This window comes from Orcinus orca, chromosome 5 (assembly GCF_937001465.1).
Source record: "Orcinus orca chromosome 5, mOrcOrc1.1, whole genome shotgun sequence".
Lineage (NCBI taxonomy): Eukaryota > Metazoa > Chordata > Mammalia > Artiodactyla > Delphinidae > Orcinus > Orcinus orca.
Genome location: NC_064563.1, coordinates 53484589 through 53507321, shown reverse-complemented (window position 1 = coordinate 53507321; position 22733 = coordinate 53484589). Strand labels below are relative to the sequence as shown.

General features: G+C 43.3%; 1 protein-coding gene across 2 annotated transcripts in view; it reads left to right on the top strand.

The window, feature by feature from the left end:
* The window catches only part of SLC7A14 (solute carrier family 7 member 14), a 123649-nt gene that overhangs the window by 57600 nt on the left and 43316 nt on the right, over window positions 1-22733 (top strand). For both annotated transcript variants that reach the window (XM_004270559.3, XM_049709781.1), the window contains one exon: window positions 22398-22634. In XM_004270559.3, coding sequence (XP_004270607.2) covers window positions 22398-22634 — 237 coding nt within the window. The remainder of the gene's footprint in view (window positions 1-22397; window positions 22635-22733) is intronic.

The following is a 22733-nucleotide window of genomic DNA, read 5'->3' as shown; positions in this document are numbered from 1 at the left end:
TTGGGATGAAACACAAAGTAAAGCCTCCGTGTCAGCAACACCTGGCCATTAAAAATAATCTGCCCCAAGAGGCTCCTATGCATGGAACGTGAGTGGAGAAATAAAACTATTTTCCAGTTCTTTTAATATTAATGAAATTGAACCACAAACAGAGTGTAGGTCTGAATGACTCCTAAGCTCTTGCACTGTCTACAACTACCCTTTCAGCCCATTTCTCAGGTGGTTTTGGTAAGGATTAAATGACAGTAAGCATGCATAGTATCAGTCCCCTGCCCGGTACACTATACCAGTAATTTTTATCATCTGCTCATGAGAAATAGTAGCAAAAATCTAATAAGATATGGTTTGGGAAAGCTGTATTGGGTACCTACCATATGCCAGTCCTGGAGCAATACCAAAAATAAATAAGAAATTGTCTCTACCCTAAAGTACCCATCATCTCCATTAATGGAGCTGAATGCTAAACCTGGTAAGTAATTATGGCAATAATAGTCATGATAATAATAATGATAGCAGCAGCTACCATTTATTGAGCACTTACTGTGTACCTAAAGAGTTCTAACTGCTTTACACATTATTTTACTCAATCTTCACAACAACCCCATGTGTAAGTGGTGTTATTTTCCTCATATTACAGATGAGAAAAAGGAGGCTTCTGAAACCTTTGGTAATTGGTTTCAGGCTCTTGTTTAAGAGGTGACAGAGCAAGGAACAGAGTGAAAGCAGTCTGACTCCAGAGCCCTCTCATAATCACTGTTATTCTGCTACTGTATTAGCAGACTAGGATTAGGTTCAGTTGATACAGCAGAAAACTAAAAATGAAAGATAATTTCACTTCTCTCTTGTATAACAGAAGTCTGGAGGGAGGCTGCTACTGTGGCTCTGCAGTCATGGGTAATCAGGCCCCTTGATCTTTCTGGTCTACCATCTGGATACTTGGCTTCCATCCTCAAGGTGCCTGCAAGACCCACGATGGCTGCTGTAGCTCCAGTCAATTTGTCTGAGTTTTGGAAGGAGGAAGGAAACAGGAAGTTGAGGCAGGTCATTTCCCACATTTCTGCCCCTTTTTAAAGAAGCTTTCTCATAAATCCTTTCCTATAACTTCCATTTATATTGCTTAAAACCTGAACACTTAAGATACAGCAAGTGAGATTGAGAAATGTAGTCTTCTGACTGGGTACATTGCCAACCCAAGTATTACAGGGGTTCTATTGGTGGTCAAGAAAAGGAAAACTAGCTGTCACTGCCACATTTATAATCGATGCATAGCCCCTAAGTCCTCCAGTTTGCTGAGGTCAAGTTGTTCTGAAACATTTAAGTAAAATTTGTTCTGATTCCCAGTAATGCACAATCAGAAAATCTAGAGTCTCCCTCAATAAACCTAGAGAGTAGCGAAGCTTACTTCCTCCAGCTCTGAATCTCTGCTTCCATAGAGTCTCTGTCTCCACTCCATGTTTCATTGGCTTCTTCCCTTTTCTTCACTTCATCATCCAACTAGATGATACCCCAGTCCCTCCTGTCCTCCAAGTAACAGCAAGGTAAAGCTGTATGTGCAGTGAACTTTATGGAAAGTTTGGGCCAGAGATAGGAGATATAATGCAGTCCGTCCCAGGAGACAGCAAGCTTACGATGGAATATAGGCTACTCCAATTCTCCCTGGCTTTAGAGAATGTCCACAAACCCTCTGTTCTTGACTTCAGCCTCCAGCCCCATTGATGGGCAGCCTTCCTCCTTTAAACTGACCTTCTACTCCCTCACCTGCTCACTGTCAAGCCCTAAAACTCTTGTTCGTATCTTATCCAGAGCAGTCTACATATCTTTCTATCGCCCTCCAAGTTCATCCTGGCCATTCTCCAAAGACTATCATCCCCTAATCAAAATGGTCCATCAGGATCATTCATTTAAACAAAGTGAGTTCTAGAAGGAGGGATTTGGGGGCCAGGGCAGGAAGGTTAGACATCATTCTGTAGTCATTGAGAAGTTCGGTGGCGTGACCAGATCTGTATTTTAGTAACACGGTGGGGAGAGAACAGAGGTGGGAATCTGGCTGTGTGCATATTGTACAGAACAGGCAAGAGACCACGGGGCTCTAGGCCCTGAAGTGGAGGCTGACAGGAAGCCTGGGATGGAGAAGAGGATTTGGCCATGGCTGGATGAGGGAGGGTGAGGGAGAAGGATAAATGCTCTTTCTAGCTGAGAAAAGGCACATAACAAATGAGAACGTTTTTGAGATAATGTCATTTGAACAATGGATTTACAATACCATCCTGGTGAAAGAAAGTGAAGGCAGAAACAGAAAACTCTAGTAAACAGCCCCGCCACAGAACACCACGAGGTACAGTAAACTAATCTTTGTGTTCAGAACACTGCATACGGTGCTCTAGTGTAGCGCCTCCTCTCCATCCCCACCAAGCCAGTGCAGGGAGGGGTGATTTTAGTTCTGCCCTCAGATGAGAAGCCAGGGGGTCAGAGGTTAAAGTAACTTCCTGAGAAGCAGGCAGATATTTACTGGCAGAGCCAGAACTCAAATCTAAGATTGCAGGACTCCAAAACGCACGGTCCTCCATTTCAGCAAGCTGCCTCTGATATCTTTAAAGCAAAACACTTTTCGCATTAGATGGGGATTAATAAATTGCAATGGATGAAACGGTCTAAAAGGCAATAAAGGCCCGTCACACCGAGTAGTACGTTTCTTGGCACTCTAAGCTTATGGTTCAGCACTAGGGTTGATCATTGTATTTCCTGCCACCCTCACTTGTTCTTTAGCATCTTCTCAACCAACATTAGGTGAACCCTGGTAACTGAATCCCTGGAGAGGCGGTAAGGGGAACAGAGCTCTTTCCCATAGACGAGGCTTCCAACCGCCTCCCTGGGCTCGTTCTGCAGACCTTCGCAAAGTTTAAGCAGAGTCTCCTCGTTCTAGTGTTCATCTCAGGTTGGATTTTCATGCCGAGGAAGATTGCTAAATATTTAGGATCTATTTAGATAGCCTAGTGAGTTTCTTTGTTTTGTTTTTCAGAACAGACCATTTTCCCCTCCCCAAATCGAAGCCAGACCTGAGAGGTGACCACCAGAAGGGTTGGCCCTTCTGCAACCTATTTTCAATGACCTAAGATCACTCATTCATTCCACAAACTTGCATTTATTTGTTCCCCCAAACATATCTGAGAACTGCTCTTAACCACACTGGGGGGTGGGAGAGGCAGAAATGCAAAGTGGGTGAGAGGGTAGAGAGGAAATGCAAAGATGAACAAATCCAGGGCAGTCTCCAAGCTTATTGAAGACTAGCTCTCCAAAATACTGTCTAAATACACAGCTGTAGGTTGAAATCTTAATAATGATAGCAGCTGCCCCTGATGTTTTAAAGTCTCTAAGACAGAAGTTAGTAAACACTCAGTAAATGTTAGTCATTTCTATTATTATTACTATTGTTTTTATTATCATTAGGCAAATTCTGTGCCCTGGGCACCATGCATATACTACCTCATTTAATCCTCTCAGCCTCCCTGGTAGGTGATAGTAGCTTTCCTGTAGTATGCCCGATCATAATAGCTAAGCCACTGAGCACTGATAACATGCCTGGCACTAGCTGAACACCAGCTGCACAATCTTCTCAACAAATCCTACAAAATAAGTACCATTGTCAGATCCATTTTGCAGATGACAAAACTGAGGCTTGCGGGGGATGGGTGACTTGTCCGGGGCAACGAAGCAGTCAGCGGCAAAAGGCAAGTCTAAATTTGATTCTGCCTGCTCCAGAGACTGTTACCACCATGTTGCTCCATGCAGACACACCCCCTCAAAAAATTTAAAAACTCGCCAGAGAGAATCAAGCGAATCAAGGAAACCCTCATTCTTATTAGGGTTTCAAAAGAGCCTGTAGCTCATTCTATTCCATTGATTAGGAGAGCACTTTTCTAGCTCAAAACTTCTGTAACCCAGGTCATGAAAATGACTTCTAAGCTCAGCGGCTTTCTGTCACCTGTCAGCCGTGAGAAGGGTGTTGTGAAGTGCATGTAGCTCTTCTATGTGGGGCTGGATTGACAGCCCTGTAGGAAGGATGTCAGTTACCAGTTCAGAAAAGGTGAGCACAATTTAATAGAAATATGCAAGTTTCTCAAATTGCTGATTGTGAAAATGAGTTTCCTCCAGCACACACAAGAGAAACTGGGTTTCTTTGACATCTTCTCCAGCACTTGCTGGGGCGGACAGTGCATACCGAGAGCCCCTAGCACGGCTGTGAGAGGGACTGGCCGCCGGCTCTGGGCTCAGCATGGCAGGGTGCCGCAGAAGACAGGAAAGAACTCCGAGACAAAGGGCTTGGCATCAATCGATGCAAAAAAACAAGACAGGCACACGTGAAATAGTCATGAGAGCTGCAAGAGACAAAGGGCCTGGGTCAGGAGTCAGGACACCTGGGATCTAGTTCCAGCTCTGTCCCTCAGCAGCTCAGGACCCTGGAACAAGTCATTCACGTCTCTCGACCTCAATTTCCTCCTATGCACAATGAAGAGTTCAGATTAGATTGCCTGTGTGAGTTAGGGTGAAAAAGAGAACTTAGGGAGCAGAAAGATTTGTAAAGAAAGGTCCAATGCCTCAACTCCCCACACACACATCCCAACACCACGTAGCAGAGGAGCACCGGGAAGCATCAGAGCAATTAGTCCCAGAGCTGATCTACCTCACTTCAAGCCCTGCTCAGCCATTTACTACTTGTGCAACTTGAAAAATGTACTTAACCTAGAGCTTCCCAAGCAGGTTGCCAAAAATTATAGGTGTGCCAAGGTATTGCTCCCTCAGCCCTCAGGGCAGCAGGAGGTGGGAGAGGCCCAAGGCTACTCACTGCTACCTGTGAACAGCCTCGTCCCTTTACACATGACGACCTTCCCACATCCGTACAAACGTCATTTTCTAGGTGTATTCTGTCAAGTGGAAAATACTGGGAAGTCCTGAGAACCTGTCTAGATCCTGGACTCGTTCTCTGTAAATGGAATAATGATGGCCTCAGCATCCTTTCTATCTTGTGAGATTAAGATCGAGTATGTAAAGTGCTCAGTAGAGCTGGTGCACACAGTAAATGTTTAGTAATGTTTGCTCTTATTTTTATCCCTACTACCACTACTGCTGGCCAGATCTCCAACCTAACAAGGCTAGGTTCGTTCTTAGTGCAAATGAGCAGGCCTTGGTTCAGACTCTGAAGCCCCTCAGCGCACACCTGGTAAAAGACTCAGACCCGCCTCCTACTCAGCCTTTCTCCAGATAAACCTTGGGCAAAAAGCATACTTTTGTTCCTGAAGGTATTTGCCCAAGAGGAACTCTCATCTCTACAGGGACAGTCCCCTTCAAACAAGCTGTGCTGCAAAACATACAAAAAAGCTGTGCCTCAGAAAACAAGTAAATAAGTGCATAAGAGAATTACAAATTGTGGTGAGGGCTCCATGGAAACTAACAGGGTACCAGCGCAAAGTACTCTCTCTCTCTGAACAAGTGATACTTAAGCAGCCTCCATTCTGTGCACTAAAACAGGGGCTAGACGTGAGTCAGGAACAACAAGCAAGGATAAGCACCTGAGACAGGAGTGCTCATGGAAACTCATAGAGGAGTTACTCCTAGCACCAGCTCCTGCCCTTGGGGCTCTGGGGAAAGGCAGACTACGTGCAGAGTCTAACTGGCTGGGCACAGCAGCTCAGGAGCTCTGCATGTGCCAGCCATCAGCTCTGAACACCCTGCCCCACTCGGTGCCCCTCCTCACACTGCCGGGTCACAGAGGCTGGTGCTAAGGGCCCATGGCCAGCCGAGTGAATCAGGGAGGTCACTGCCCCGACCCCTGCAAATTCCACCAGCCCTGGCAAGGGGGTGAGATCACCAAAGCAAAGGGGGTATGAAGAGAAAAGAACACAGGGCAGAACTTTGTTAAATGGCTACAATCAGATGGAGATGGAGAGATCAAAAGCAATAATGGAGAAAGAAAAATGTAGGCAGAGGTGGAGGAGTGAAACTGAAGGAAGAATATATTCTTCCACATGGAACTGAAGAAGGTGTAAGCACTGGCATCCCAAGCTGCAGGGACGCTGGTAAACGGCCTTTCCAGTTGACAGCCTGAGGATTGGAGCTGCCAATTTCTGGGGTACAGCATAGACAAACACCGTAATACAAAGGGTAGAGCTGGCATGGAGAAGACAGAACAGCAAGCAGTACAGTGAAACTTTGATTTAACAACCCAAGAAATGCATTCATCCTAGACACAGTCTGTGCCTGTGCTTTATTGAGTGTCCACGGGTAGCTGTATGTGCGTGAAAAGCAATGATTTGCTAGCACGCATCACAAACATTTCATACTCTACTTCACCACTGGCCATTTACATAGACCTGGTCCTCAAAGTCCCTTGCAAAGTAGTTGAAAACATATAAATATATGTATACATTTACATAAATATGTATGTATACACATGCACACATAAATATATCTTTATATCCTATCAACTCTTCAGGAATTTCCTATTCTGTAATAAATTCAATAGTCCTTGGTTATTTATCTTGAGACTTTATTTACAAATACCCCAGTTTATAACTTCTGAGGCTTTTTAAAGAAAATAAACAATGCAATGAATTTCTCTTACGTATAAAACTTAGATACAAATGCCTGCTCCTTTGCAAACACCTCTAAGCATGTTTTAATTATGAGAGCACTCGACACAATAAATCATGTCAAAAGCACTCAGTGTTTTCCTTGGAGGGCATGCCTCTGTCAAGAAGCCACCAACATATCCAAGCGATTCACTGTTCCATTCACCGGAGTTGTCTTGTAGAAAAGTCAGCTAAAATCCCACCATTGCTATTGCATTTGGTAGGGGCTGTCCAGTTGGAAGCAATCCATTAGGACTATCTAGGTGAGAATCTAGGAAAAACAGTTACCCCAGATCCTGGTCAGCTGTGCCCCAGTACTGTTTACCATGCACTCCATCCTTCCATCCTCATGGACCAGCAGGCAGCAACACTCACTCCTTAAAATACAAACTTCATACTTATGCCCTACAGAAGGCCAAATTCTTCTAGAGTTTGTGGGCTGGAGAGTAGAAAGGGCGAAGGAGAGGGAGGGAGGTGAAAGTGGTATGTGTTTGTACCCCAGGAGGGAGAACTATACTAGAAAGAATTAGGAGCTGTAACCAAATGCCCACACCCAGAAGATTCTCTCTAACAACTTCCTGAGTCCTGAGTCTCTGGTCCTCCCTCTCTGCATGTGGCCCACTTTGGAAAAAAGTCAAGATGGCACCCCTTTTCGGAGGGGCTTCTCATGTCTCTGGGAAGGTCCTCCACTGAGAGCAGATCCAGGCCCACGAGAGATTCTCTGGGTCTCACCCTCCTGGGCGTCTGCCAAGAACGCAGCCTGTCCCGGGGGAACCTGGTCCCAACGTGATTGTCAGATGGGCTGAGGAGGCCACGCAAGGGCTCAGGTGTGTTCTCTTAGCACTCTCTTTTAGTCCTGCCCACTGAATTCTCAGGGCAAGGGGGTGATGGCCTGGTCCCCTCACAGAAGCTTCTTAGGACTGTCATCTCTGTCAGCGGGGGCACTGCGTACTCCTGGAGAGATGAGCTGGAAAATCTTTGACTGGCTGTCACTTCAGTGCCTGCCCTCCTTGCCTTTCCGCACAAAGCCTTTATGGCTCAGTCATCAGAGTCATCTGGACGTGGGGCAGTAGGTCTCATAAAGAAAGGTTGAACAAGAAACTGGGAACTTTCTCTTCACCCTCACAATTTCTAACAGGATTTGTGGAAAAGAACAGATGTTTCTAGATTAAAGATTAAGAACCTAAAAAGAAAATTTTCCAGGTTTTGACTTAGAAGTGAATCAAGCACACATAGGGCTTGGTCCAGATTCTAGATAACTTCTCTGCCAATGCTGAGTCTCTAAAACCATCAGCCAACAATACTTGTTTCTAATCTCTTTTATCCCATCTACGAGGCAAAGGCTCCTGCACAGACACTCCAGAAGCTACTGCTAAGTAAAGCTCTCTGATATCCTTTTCCTCAACTGTAGTAACAGCCATAACTCCCACTGGAGGAGTGCCTGCCCGTGACAACCTGCACAGTAGGCATCGCCATCGCCAGTTTCCAGATGGAGAAACTAAGGGTCAGTGAATTGGGTGAGTTGCTCAAAGCCACAGTTAGTAATAGTTCTAGTTGCCATTTACCAAGCACTCACTTTGTGCGATGCACTGGGCAAAGTGATCTGTGTGCATTATCTCATTTAATTGTTATAAGCACTCCCTGGGTCTCTCTCCAGAGGCTGTGTGTCTTCTATGACACCTCACAGCTTCTCCTAAAGCAAAGAGGGGCTGCTGATGGAGGCCCCAACATTCCCTCGCAGCTTACCTGAGCATCAGATGAGGAACCATGTACAATGGGCCTACCATAGGTAGATGCTCCAACACATGTGTCTTTCCCTTTTGTAACATCTTTTCCCCTGCAAGGCTCTCTTTGATGTTAACCCAAGGTCACCTATATAAAAATGTTATGAGCAGAAAAAAGGGCAGTTCTAGCCCACCTGCCATCCTAGCAATGAAGAGGGACCAATCTGGGCCAGAAGATGGACTCAGGAAAAGCTAACCCTGTGGATTTTTCAGTTGAAAGCAACCATATGATCTTTATTATTATTATTACCATCTTCATTATCACTGATAAAGCAATACAATTAATGTACACTAATGATGATATTAACAATAGCATGACCAGACAATATGATACTGGAATTCATCATGTTATGAAAACTGTGCCTTCCAATAACCTCTAAAATATTTTCAAACGGGAGATCTAGACAAGAGAGTAAACACATAGTCTGGTCTTATTTCGTAAGTAAATTAATTAACTTCCTTGACCTATTTTGGGAGTCACTTCTCTGACTATGAGGACAGCTTCTTTCCTTCCTGTTTGTATGTTGATATATTGGTGCAGCAGGTTGGGGAACTTTCCAGTTCTCTGCTTCCTACCCAACTTTAATTGGAGGCCTGTCAGGTTCAGTAAGTAATAGTGTCACACACACCCTGATTGAAGATGCCACCCATTCCCTAAACACAGGCTCTTACTGTCCACCTGGGACCCGCTTTGGCAGAAAAATTATGGCATCCCCAGACAGACTGCTTTTCTTCCAGATGCATTTGTAAACATTGCCTGGGCTTCACTGACAGGTGATGGAGTGACCAAGGTTACTCAGGCAGAAGAGACGGTCGAAGTGGGAGGGAGAGAGAGCCTGATGGATTACTGCCTGAAAAAGAAACCCACAATTTTCTTGGCTGATCAAGAGCATTGGGAAGAGGACATTGGTGCAGGGGCGCAGGGGGCTGAATAGATGTTTCTCAGAATCCAGCAACGTGCTTCTCAAGGGGGACAGTGATGATGGGGATACTTCATTACCACCATCTGGAATTCAGTGCTGCAGAGAACACAAATGTTTCCAAGAGAACTCACACTCTACTTCTCTCTAGGGTCCTGTGATTTCTCCTTATACCCCACTCCCAACCTACTAGCAGTACTAGCAACCATATCAGTATACACAACACGTATAGCCCTGCTGTGAATTGATTAATGGAACAGAGATATTTTAAGAAGACTAAGAAAATGAGAAGGAAATGGGTAACAATGATCTCAGCAAAATGCCGTCTTTGGTGAGGACTTCCTTAAAGACATGTTTGGGTCTAAGTGGTGAGTTGCACTGGTGTCATCCAACAGCTGATTCCTTCCTGGGTCTATGAGACAGAGGATAATTGGCACTCAGGAGGAACTGACTTCATGGACAAGGCATCGCTGACCGATACAACACGTTCAAAACAACCTATCAGGCCTGTTATCTGTGGCCTGTGGCCAGTCACCCCAGGCAGGCTCCTCTGAGCAACACACAGGCTGGGACTGATCCCAGAGACCTGTATGAAACTGCAGAGCTGGCTAATTGTTTTCCTGGACGCTCCTCTCCACGCCTTCTCGTACCTCCTGACGCCCTTTTCTCTATGGACAGTCCTTCTGGCTCTCTGAACACCTCACTTCAGAACTCAGGGTTGCAGTTCTTTAAAGCAGCCCATGCACTTTCCCCCACTCCCTACAACTAATATCTCCTTTCTTGTTTTCTTGTAATTGTTGCTCTTCTGGTCTGTCCTCGCCACTAGACTATAAGACCCATGGAAAAGGAACTGTATTCTTCCTATTCACCTTTAAGTCCCTAAAATCTAACGTAGATGCATCAAGATGGCACCTTATAAATGTTTCAGATAAATGAATGAATGAATTGGAAAGCTCCTAGAACTGGCTATCAGGAGACTTCCATTCTAGCCCCTGCTCTGTCATTACCTGAATATGCAGCTTCAGGTCTGGGGCTCGGCTGCATCCTCTATCAAGTAAGAAAATCACCCAGATGAGCAGCTGATACCCCTCCCCGACCCCGCGCTCAGTACAGCCTGCGGGTCCTCAGAGGATAGTCAAAAGCTCTGGGGAGGCGTGGGATGCGGGAGATCCCGGGCAGAGCAGCCTCAGGTCTCCTACTCTCTCCTCAGACAGAGCACCCTGCTTTCACTTATTTATGTATTAAGCTCTCAAATAAGACTTTGTGGGCAGAGTGGGTTTTACAACCAAGAGAAAGCTTTACGACTATAGTAGATGAACCATACGGTCCTTTTCTGCTAGATTCCCCCAACCTATTAACCAGGTCCTGCTCCCTCAACACTTGACCCCAGTCCATCTCTGCAGACTCATCATCTTCAATCCCCAAAGCAGCCTATACGTCATTCCAGCTGTGTCCTTTCATCTGCCTGAGACCCCCCTTTCCCATTTTGTTCTGCCTGGGAAAGCCCAGCTCACCCTTCAAGATGCAACTCAATAGCCTCCCCACTTCGTTTCCCCACTTCCCCGGCAACCAGAGAACCATGCTCCCTCAGAACCACACTCGCCCCACGGGGCTCCCAGAGCACCTCATAAATAACCTACAACGTTACGTACCAGCCGTGTGGAATCTTCCGGTTATTAAGCTCTTTCCCGATTAGAATATAGACGCTTCAACGTCAGGAGACCTGCCTTACTTTCCGTTTAAGTCTCTGATACTCACCACAACGTCTGATTTAGTAGGCACTAAAGGAAGGAAATTTAGGAAGTCCGAAGTTATTCAGGAAATCAGTAAATACACTGATAAGTAGGTTAGGGAATTAGTCAATATGTTAAACTACATGGTAATGGGAAAACCTCTCTTTATCTGAGTAGAGTAATTGGTGTTCAGGTGTAAATAACCACTAGATTTAATCTTCCCAGGCCCAAGTACACTTTTAAAAAGTACTTATTTGTCTGATGGCTTTCTTTGGTGGAAGGAAGAGGGAAATGTATTTCTCGAGTGGAGAAACCCTTCTCTACCTTTCACCTACCGCCAGCGGGATCTCTCTCCTTTATACCCTCTTAGGGTGGAGAATCTTTGCTTCCTGGTCCTGAGAAGGTACTAAAGAACCAGGGTGGGCAGGCTGTGAATGACAGGATGACATTAGACAGGGAGGAACATGTAGTGATCATCTTAACACTTGGGCAGCGCTGTCTTAGGTACAAGCTTAGAAAGTTCAATATTGTTCGTAGGCTCCCTGGGAGTATCTAACTAAAGCCTGGCCTATTATACCTATATATGATAGGACCATAGACTCTTGGAGTTAAAAAGAAATTCACACTGAAAGGAACCAAACTTTTCTGAACCTCAAATCACACATTTGGGGTACTCACAAAGGGACTGATCGAGAATGTTTCAAATATGGAATCTTCTGGTATCTTGTCCCAACCCACTTTTCAATGTGTAAATCCTAAGTTTGACTGCTCTTCAGGCTGGGAATTACTCAATTTAAGCAAAAGTAGTTCTAGGTATGGAAATAAAACAGAACACTAGGGATATTACAAAATGAGAACAGGGGTATGTTTACAATATACTTAAAAGGTAGATAACCGAAAAGGATATCAGAGTTGCAGGCTATGAGGAACCATTCCTATTCTCTCTAGTCCTGCAGAAATGAATCCTCCATACTGCTCGAGGACTTGCCATCTCTGAACAACCCTAATGGAAGAACTTCCATCATGTTCTCTGCAGCACGCTGCCGCTCGCTGATGGCCATTTGCACCCCGACATTGTACTCTCTATTGATTTTCTCCACCTACACGGTTATACTTTTGGAATCAATATGCCTCTCCCTCTCCAACCACTTGATGAATAGCCAAGGAATGCAAAGTCACTTTGATAACAGCATAAGGCAAACATGACTGGGAAGGTAACTCTGGGGCAAGGAATTTTTGAAATGCCTTACTGAATTGAGTAGAGATTGTTTATAGACTTCTCTCACATTTAGAATAGTGATTCTCCATCCTAGTACACCAAATCAACTTTAGATAATAAATACACTGCAATTCTTTTTCTACTATTCTGCAAAGCAAACTAGAGATAATGTTACCTTCCTAAACACTAACTTTTTTTAAAAAAAAATCACCATGCCCTCTGTATAGAAGATAAATGAAAGAAGAGTAATTTCTGATAAAAATAATATATCAGCATGTGAATGCTGGGGCATAAGTACATTAGGGGACACAACAGAGTCGTCAGTTGCCTGCCGTCATTTGTAGAACCACTATGAATGCAACTGCTACAAATGTACCTTCACATAGGTGTGCTGTTTGGTGCTCAAAGACCATGAGTCTTGAGCTGCTGCTGATGTGGTTTTCCCAAATGATGAGCAGCTCCTGGTAAATTCTGAGACAAAACAAATTACAACTGTCCCTCAATTTACCCAGTTGTTGCATCCCAGGAAAATTCAATGTACATAAAACCATACCAAAAAAATGCTTTGTGTTAATATGTAAAATGAAGATAGATTCAAGCTTAGAAATCATAAACAGGTTTTGTCTTACACGAATGTCCACTGGGACCTTTGGAATCATGTAAGACACAGGACAATGCCTCATTCGGTGGGACAGTCCCACACACTGCAGAATGTCTAACAGCCCAGGCTCCCACCCATTTAATGCCATGAGTGCCCACAATAATCATGTGAACCACAGACACCCTCACAGATTTCCAAAATTTCCCCTAGGAGGCAGTACTACCTTTCCCGAAACTACTGGCTTGCAGTATTTCCTACAGGGTTTCCCCCATTGACCCAAATGATTAAGAGTTGCTTCTAGCTGTAAAACCAAAGAACAATAGCATGAGAAGGTAGCCTGAAGCTCATCTAGTTGACCCCCTCGTCTTACCCGTGTGAGGTAAGTAACTTGCCTTTGGACACTCGGTTACCACATAATCTAGGATGAAAAACAAGGCTTCCCTTTCCGTGGTTTTTATTTCTCATAGAAATTAGAAAGATACCCTTGAATGTGTCTCTCTTACACATGAGATAGTTGAAACAAATGTTGAATGACCGACAACATTTTCCAGTTTTTTTTCCAGGATACTTCGGGTTGAAATCACTCACTCCTCACCACTGAGCTTCAGTGACAAGCTGTAAACTTTCTAGTGTCCACCAAAAGCTTGGATTCCTGCATACAAATAAATCAGAAGGTTTCAAAAATAAAACCCCTCACAATGTGTTCAAAATGAGAATGTGTCCCAAAGAATGATTTATGGTAGCAGAAATTGTCTTACATCGTTAGTGGCTAATTGATTGTCCCACTGTTCTCCCCAAACTCTAGTCATCAGGATCCAATCAGGTTTGGGGAAATGAGTGACTAAGATTCTATATGTTCCTGCACCGTGCACAGCATAGGGCCTCTTCCTCCAATCCAGGAGATCAAGGGGCAGGTCCCTTCACAAGACCTAAAGAAGACTTGACTCTTTGCTAATTACCCTTGGTCAGTGGGTTCTGATGGCTAATTGGATGCTTTTTAATTTAATTTGTCAGATCAAATATTAAGGAGAGAACTTTGACTACCCAAACTTCATAATACTGGCTCTCCAAATTAAATTTGCAATCAAACTGATGCCCATTTCAAAAGCATTCCTTGCACAAATTCTACTTATAAGCCTTGTACATTATCAGGTGGTAAAGAAGGATGGAGAGAAGAAGCCCATAGAATATAAGAATTATTAGGTATACAGAGATCGGTTCAAGATGGCAGAGTAGAAGACCATGCTCTCACTCCCTCTATCGAGAACACCGGAATCACAACTAACTGCTGAACAATCATCGACAGGAAGACACTGGAACTCACCAGAGAAGATACCCTACATGCAAAGACAAAGGAGAAGCTGCAATGAGACAGTAGGAGGGGCACTATCACAATAAAATCAAATCCCATAACCGCCGGGTGGGTGACTCACAAACTGGAGAACACTTATACCACAGAAGTCCACCCACTAGAGTGAAGGTTCTGAGCCACACGTCAGGCTTCCCAACCTGGGGGCCTGGCAACGGGAGGAGAAATTCCTAGAGAATCAGACTTTGAAGGCTACTGGGATTTGACTGTGGGACTTCGGCAGGACTGGTGCAAACAGAGACTCTACTCTTGGAGGGCACACACAAAGTAGCGTGCATATCGGGACCCAGAGGAAGGAGCAGTGACCCCAAAGGAGACTGAACCAGACCTACCTGCTAGTGTTGGAGGGTCTCCTGCAGAGGCAGGGGGCAGCTGTGGCTCACCAAGGGACAAGGACACTGGCAGCAGAAGTTCTGGGAAGTACTCCTTAGCGTGAGCCCTCCCAGAGTCCACCATTAGCCCCACCAAAGAGCCGGGTAGGCTCCAGTGTTGGGTCGCCTCAGGCCAAACAACCAACAGGGAGGGAACCCAGCCCCACCCATCAGCAGACAAGCGGATTAAAGTTTTACTGAGCTCTGCCCACCAGAGCAACAGCCAGCTCTACCCACCACAAGTCCCTCCCAAGGAAACTTGCACAAGCTTCTTAGATAGCCTCATCCACCAGAGGGCAGACAGCAGAAGCAAGAAGAACTACAATCCTGCAGCCTGTGGAACAAAAATCACATTCACAGAAAGACAGACAAGATGAAAAGGCAGAGGGCTATGTACCAGATGAAAGGACAAGATAAAACCCCAGAAAAAGAACTAAATGAAATGGAAGTAGGCAACCTTCCAGAAAAAGAATTCAGAATAATGATAGTGAAGATGATCCAGGACCTCGGAAAAAGAATGGAGGCAAAGATTGAGAAGATGCAAGAATTCTTTAACAAAGATCTAGAAGAATTAAAGAAGAAACAAACAGAGATGAACAATACAATAACTGAAAAGAAAAATACACTAGAAGGAATCAACTGCAGAATAACTCAGGCAGAAGAACAGATAAGTGACCTGGAAGACAGAATGGTGGAATTCACTGCTGCAGAACAGAATAAAGAAAAAAGAATGAAAAGAAATGAAGACAGCCTAAGAGACCTCTGGGACAACATTAAACACAACAACATTCACATTATAGGGGTCCCAGAAGGAGAAGAGAGAGAGAAAGGACCCGAGAAAATATTTGAAAACATTATAGTCAAAAACTTCCCTAACATGGGAAAGGAAATAGCCACCCAAGTCCAGGAAGCGCAGAGAGTCCCATACAGGACAAACCCAAAGAGAAACATGTCGAGACACATAGTAATCAAACTGGCAAAAATTAAAGACAAAGAAAAATTATTGAAAGCAGCAAGGGAAAAACGACAAATAACATACAAGGGAACTCCCATAAGGTTAACAGCTGATTTCTCAGCAGAAGCTCTACAAACCAGAAGAGATTGACATGATATGCTTAAAGTGATGAAAGGGAAGAACCTACAACCAAGATTACTCTATCCAGCAAGGATCTCATTCAGATTTGATGGAGAAATCAAAAGCTTTACAGACAAGCAAAAGCTAAGAGAATTCAGCACCACCAAACCAGCTCTACAACAAACGCTAAAGGAACTTCTCTAAGTGGGAAACACAAGAGAAGAAAAGGACCTACAAAAAAAAAACAACCCAAATTAAGAAAATGGTAATAGGAACATACATATCGATAATTACCTTAAATGTGAAGAGATTAAATGCTCCAACCAAAAGACACAGGCTTGCTGGATGGATACAAAAACAAGACCCATATATATGCTGTCTACAGAGACCCATTTCAGACCTAGGGACACATACAGACTGAAAGTGAAGGGATGGAAAAAGATATTCCATGCAAATGGAAATCAAAAGAAAGCTGGAGTAGCAATTCTCCTATCCAATAAAATAGACTTTAAAATAAAGAATGTTACAAGAGACAAGGAAGGACACTACGTAATGATCAAGGGATCAATCCAGGAAGAAGATATAACAATTATAAATATATATGCATCCAACATAGGAGCACCTCAATACAGAAGGCAACTGCTAACAGCTATAAAAGAGGAAATCGACAGTAACACAATAATAGTGGGGGACTTTAACACCTCACTTACACCAATGGAAAATAAGGAAACACAAGCTTTAAATGACACAATAGACCAGATAGGTTTAATTGCTATTTATAGGACATTCCATCCAAAACAGCAGATTACACTTTCTTCTCAAGTGCGCACAGAACATTCTCCAGAACAGATCACATCTTGGGTCACAAATCAAGCCACAGTAAATATAAGAAAATTGAAATCATATCAATCATCTTTTCTGACCAAAACGCTATGAGATTAGAAATCAATTACAGGGAAAAAACTGTAAAAAACGCAAGCACGTGGAGGCTAAACAACACGTTACTAAATAACCAAGACATCACTGAAGAAATCAGAGAAGAAATCAAAAAATACCTAGAGACAAATGACAATGAAAACACAATGATCCAAAACCTATGACATGCAGCAAAAGCAGTTCTAAGAGGGAAGTTTATAGCTATACAAGTCTACCTCAAGAAATAAGAAAAATCTCAAATAAACAATCTAACCTTACACCTAAAGGAACTAGAGAAACAAGAACAAACAAAACCCAAAGTTAGTAGAAGGAAAGAAATCATAAAGATCACAGCAGAAATAAATGAAATAGAAACAAAGAAAACAATAGCAAGAACAATAAAACTAAAAGCTGGTTCTTTGAGAAGACAAACAAAATTGATAAACCATTAGCCAGACTCATCAAGAAAAAGAGGGAGAGGACTCAAATCAATAAAATTAGAAATGAAAAAGGAGAAGTGACAACAGACACCACAGAAATATAAAGCATCCTAAGAGACTACTACAAGCAACTCTATGCCAATAAAATGGACAACCTGGAAGAAATGGACAAATTCTTAGAAAACTACAACCTTCCAAGACTGAACCAGGAAGAAACAGAAAATATGAACAGACCCATCACAAGTAATGAAATTGAAACCGTGATTGAAAATCTTCTAACAAACAAAAGTCCAGGACCAGATGGCTTCACAGGTGAATTCTATCAAACATTTAGAGAAGAGCTAACACCCATCCTTCTCAAACTCTTCCAAAAAACTGCGGCGGAAGGAACACTCCCAAACTCATTCTATGAGGCCACCATCACCCTGATACCAAAACAAGACAAAGATACTACAAAAAAAGAAAATTACAGACCAATATCACTGATGAATATAGATGCAAAAATCCTCAACAAACTACTATCAAACAGAATCCAACAACACATTAAAAGGATCATACACCATGATCAAGTGGGATTTATCCCAGAGATGCAAGGATTCTTCAATATACGCAAATCAAACAATGTGATACACCATATTAACAAATTGAAGAAGGAAAACCATATGATCATCTCAATAGATGCAGAAAAAGCTTTTGACAAAATTCAACACCGATTTATGATAAACACTCTCCAGAAAGTGGGCATAGAAGGAACCTACTTCAACATAATAAAGGCCATATACAACAAACCCACAGCAAACATCATTCTCAATGGTGAAAAACTGAAAGCATTTCCTCTAAGATCAGGAACAAGACAAGGCTGTTCACTCTCACCACCGTTATTCAACATAGTTTTGGAAGTCCTAGCCACAGCAATCAGAGAAGAAAAAGAAATAAAAGGAATACAAATTGGAAAAGAAGAAGTAAAACTGTCACTGTTTGCAGATCACATGATACTATACATAGAGAATCCTAAAGATGTCACCAGAAAACTACTAGAGCTAATCAATGAATATGGTAAAGTTTCAGGATACAAAATTAATGCACAGAAATCACTTGCATTCCTATACACTAACAATGAAAACTCAGAAAGAGAAATCAAGGAAACACTCCCATTTACCACTGAAACCAAAATAAAATACCTAGGAATAAACCTACCTAGGGAGACAAAAGACCTGTATGCAGAAAACTATAGGACACTGGTGAAAGAAATTAAAGATGATACCAACAAATGGAGAGATATACCATGTTTTTGGATTGGAAGAATCAATATTGTGAACTGACTATACTACCCAAAGCAATCTACAGAGTCAATGCAATCCCTATCAAATTACCAATGGCATTTTTTATGGAACTAGAACAAAAAATCTTAAAATTTGTATGGAGACACAAAAGACCCCGAATAGCCAAAGCAGTCTTGAGGGAAAAAAAACGGAGCGGGAGGAATCAGACTCCCTGACTTCAGACTATACTACAGAGCTACAGTAATCAAGACAATATGGTACTGGCACAAAAACAGAAATATAGATCAATGGAACAGGATAGAAAGCCCAGAGATAAACCCATGCACCTATGGTCAACTAATCTATGACAAAGGAGGCAAGGATATACAATGGAGAAAAGACAGTCTCTTCAATAAGTTGTGCTGGGAAAACTGGAGGGCTACATGTAAAAGAATGAAATTAGAACACTCCCTAACACCATACACAAAAATAAACTCAAAATGGATTAGAGACCTAAATGTAAGACTGGGCACTATAAAACTATTAGAGGAAGACATAGGAAGAACACCCTTTGACATAAATCACAGCAAGATATTTTTTGATCCACCTCCTAGAGTAATGGAAATAAAAACAAAAATAAACAAATGGGACCTAATGAAATTTAAAAGCTTTTGCAAAGCAAAGGAAACTGCAAACAAGACGAAAAGACAACCCTCAGAATGGGAGAAAATATTTGCAAACGAATCAATGGACAAAGAATTAATCTCCAAAATATATAAACAGCTCATGCAGCTCAATATTAAAAAAGCAAACAACCCAATCCAAAAATGGGCAGAAGACCTAAACAGACATGTCTCCAAAGAAGACATACAGATGGCCAAGAGGCACATGAAAAGCTGCTAAACATCACTAATTATTAGAGGAATGCAAATCAAAACTACAGTGAGGTATCACCTCACACCAGTTAGAATGGGCATCATCGGAAAATCTACAAACAACAAATGCTGGAGAGGGTGTGGAGAAAAGGGAACCCTCTTGCACTGTTGGTGGGAATGTAAATTGATACAGCCACTATGGAGAACAGCATGGAGGTTCCTTAAAGAACTAAAAATAGAATTACCATATGACCCAGCAATCCCACTACTGGGCATATACCCAGAGAAAACCATAATTCAAAAAGACATATGCACCCCAATGTTCATTGCAGCACTATTTACAATAGCCAGGTCGTGGAAGCAACCTAAATGCCCATCGACAGACGAATGGATAAAGAAGATGTGCTACATATATACAATGGAATATTACTCAGCCATAAAAAGGAACAAAATTGGGTCATTTGTAGAGATGTGGATGGATCTAGAGACTGTCATACAGAGTGAAGTAAGTGAGAAAGAGAAAAATAAATATCGTATATTAACGCATATATGTGGAACCTAGAAAATGGTACAGATGAACCGGTTTGCAGGGCAGAAATAGAGACAGAGATGTAGAGAACAAACGTATGGACACCAAGGGGGGAATGTGGCGGGGGTGGGGGGGTGGGGGGGTGTGCTGAATGGGAGATTGGGATTGACATGTATACACTGATGTGTATAAAATGGATGACTAATAAGAAAAAAATAAATAAACATAAGAAAAAGAATTATTGGGTAAAGATGTGGATCCTGCACTACAGAGAATAACTTAGTTACCTCCTAAGCCCTTCCTTACACTGCACTTAAAAAGAAACCTACTCTATGTGCAAACTCAACTCCCTTCAGGAGAAAAGAACACTTAAGTTACACAAGTCCGCCAAGCATCCAAGAAAATATCACCAGGTCTCACACTCAGCACTTACACACTCTATACTTTCCTTATAGAGTTCCCCAAGCCTTCCTTCTGACACCACTTCCTCTTAATTTTAGACTCACCCTAACAATTTAAACATCAGGTGTTGGAGGCAGCAATTTAGAATAGGAGGAGGTCAGACTGCTCCATGTAAGCCTTGTGACAGCAACAAGAAGAAACAACTGACAGTCTGACCTCCAGGAAGTGGATGAAAACTATTTTACAAAGTGGAGGGAAGGGGGATGACATAGAAACTCAAAATAAGTAGCAGCCTAGGCCATTCAAGGTAGGGACAAACAGCTTTGCTAGCCTTGAGAGCATCTCCATAATACAGGACAATACAGTAACTAATGTAAAAGAAAATTATGTTCAATATATTTTGTAGCAAAATTCCATATAACAATAGAATCTTAGATTGTCAGAGTAGAAAGACACTTAAGACAGCATCCCAGCCTAATTCCTTTACTTTACAAGGAAGGAAACAACGTACAGGGGTACACAGGTCCAAGGTAGAGTCAAGACAAGAGGGCAGCCCAGCTGGTCCAGTGCTCCTTCCACATGGACGCCCTGACACTGATGCCACTGAGTGGAAGGAAAAGAGACAGTGCATCACATTTAATCATTCATCGTGTCCATGTTTTTGACATCTCTCTTTTTGCTTCCTTGCATTGATTTTACTCCCTTCAAAAGGAGAAGAGGGCTTCCCTGGTGGCGCAGTGGTTGAGAGTCCGCCTGCCGATGCAGGGGACGCGGGTTCGTGCCCCGGTCCGGGAAGATCCCACATGCCACGCAGCGGCTGGGCCCGTAAGCCATGGCCGCTGAGCCTGCGCGTCCGGAGCCTGTGCTCTGCAACGGGAGAGGCCACAGCAGTGAGAGGCCCGCGTGCCGCCAAAAAAAAAAAAAAAAAGGAGAAGAAACTTGTTCTCTTAAGTCACAAAAGAGTGAACAACTTTTCCCTGATTTGTGATGAGAGAACCTCAAGGTTGGCTCTTAACAAATTTGGGACTGAAAGTAAAGTTTACTTTGAGTTCCCTTCTACCTCCTCCTATATCCCATTCCTGGTGTGTTTCCTCCAAGCTGTCTTATGTCTGTCCTTCCACTTGGTACCCCACCCACTGGCCCCAAATCCAGAATTCCTAGTACAGTGTAGAATATTCTCCCAACTTCCAGAAGTTTGGTGTATTCCCTGTCTCTTTCTAATTTGATCTCTAATTCTATAAAACAAAAAAATGAGGCAATATACCAGTGTTTCTCAAATGTAAGTGGGGAGCTTGTTAAAATGCAGATTCCTGGTCTCCATCTCCCGAAACTACAATTCAACAGATGACTCTGGTGGAAGGCGGCCCTGACCCACTTTGGAAAACACATGACTTCTGCTTGCCTCTCCAGCCTCGGACCCTCCCAGTCCCCCCAGGCACATCCCACTCCACCCAAAGCTTCATACTGTCTCTCCCCACCATGTCTTTGCCTCATGTTCCACCTTCTGAGTGCAGTTAATTCCTCCGTATACCTCAAGAACAGCTGAGGCACATGTATCTCTGCTCCCCTTGTTCCTGTACGTCTCTGGATTATTGAGCTTATACAGCCTACGACGTGAGCTGATTTCCTGGTATAGCTCCCCTTGAAGGCAGGGCCCTGCCTTACTTGTCCTTTTTTAGTCCCAGCACTTGGCACCTTCCCAAGCACACAGCAGGCACTCTAAAAGTGTTCATTAAATTATCTTTTGTATGTGCTAAATTTCCTAGCTAATAACTAGTCAGTTATTTATATTTGCATTGTTATCACCCACCCACCCGCCAGTATAGTACAGGATTTTCGAGGGTCGCTTGAGGCATCACTCTCAAATGAGGAACACCTTTTGTAACAGGTAAAAATAAAAGAGAAGAATGCGAGCATAACCTAACCCTGCTGCCATCAATTGTGGGGTCATAATGAGTTAGATCCATGTTCACTCGGGATATCTTGACACCTAAGGAACAGTGACAGAACACATACAATAACCGGGAGTTTTCCTAATGAAAAAGATCAGCTTCTAATAGTTCCTTAGAATTAGTTCTGGCATTCATTCAGGTTAAAAAGTTTTCCAGAAGTGAAGCTGGAACACATTAGAACTTTGAATTGATTCATTTATATAAAACTTTGCCTATTTGTTCTAAGATCCCAGAGATTTCCAGTATTCTCTACCCAAGATGGTTAACCACCAGAAGTTTAGCTCATCTCCTGAAATCCATCATCCATGTGTGTGTCCCATGCAGGTGTCTGCTATGCAGAGTTTGGAGTCCGCGTCCCCAAGACCACCGGGTCGGCCTACACCTACAGCTATGTCACCGTCGGGGAGTTTGTGGCGTTTTTCATCGGCTGGAACCTGATCCTGGAGTACCTGATTGGCACCGCGGCCGGCGCCAGTGCTCTGAGCAGCATGTTTGACTCACTGGCCAACCACACGGTCAGCCGCCGGATGGCGGACAGCGTGGGGACCCTCAACGGCCTGGGTGAGACTGCCACAGACTCTAACCCCAACATGCAAACTTGCTGAGCCAAATAAATGGGTTCCTCTTTCAGGATGCAATTTGGCAAAATGTATCCAGGGC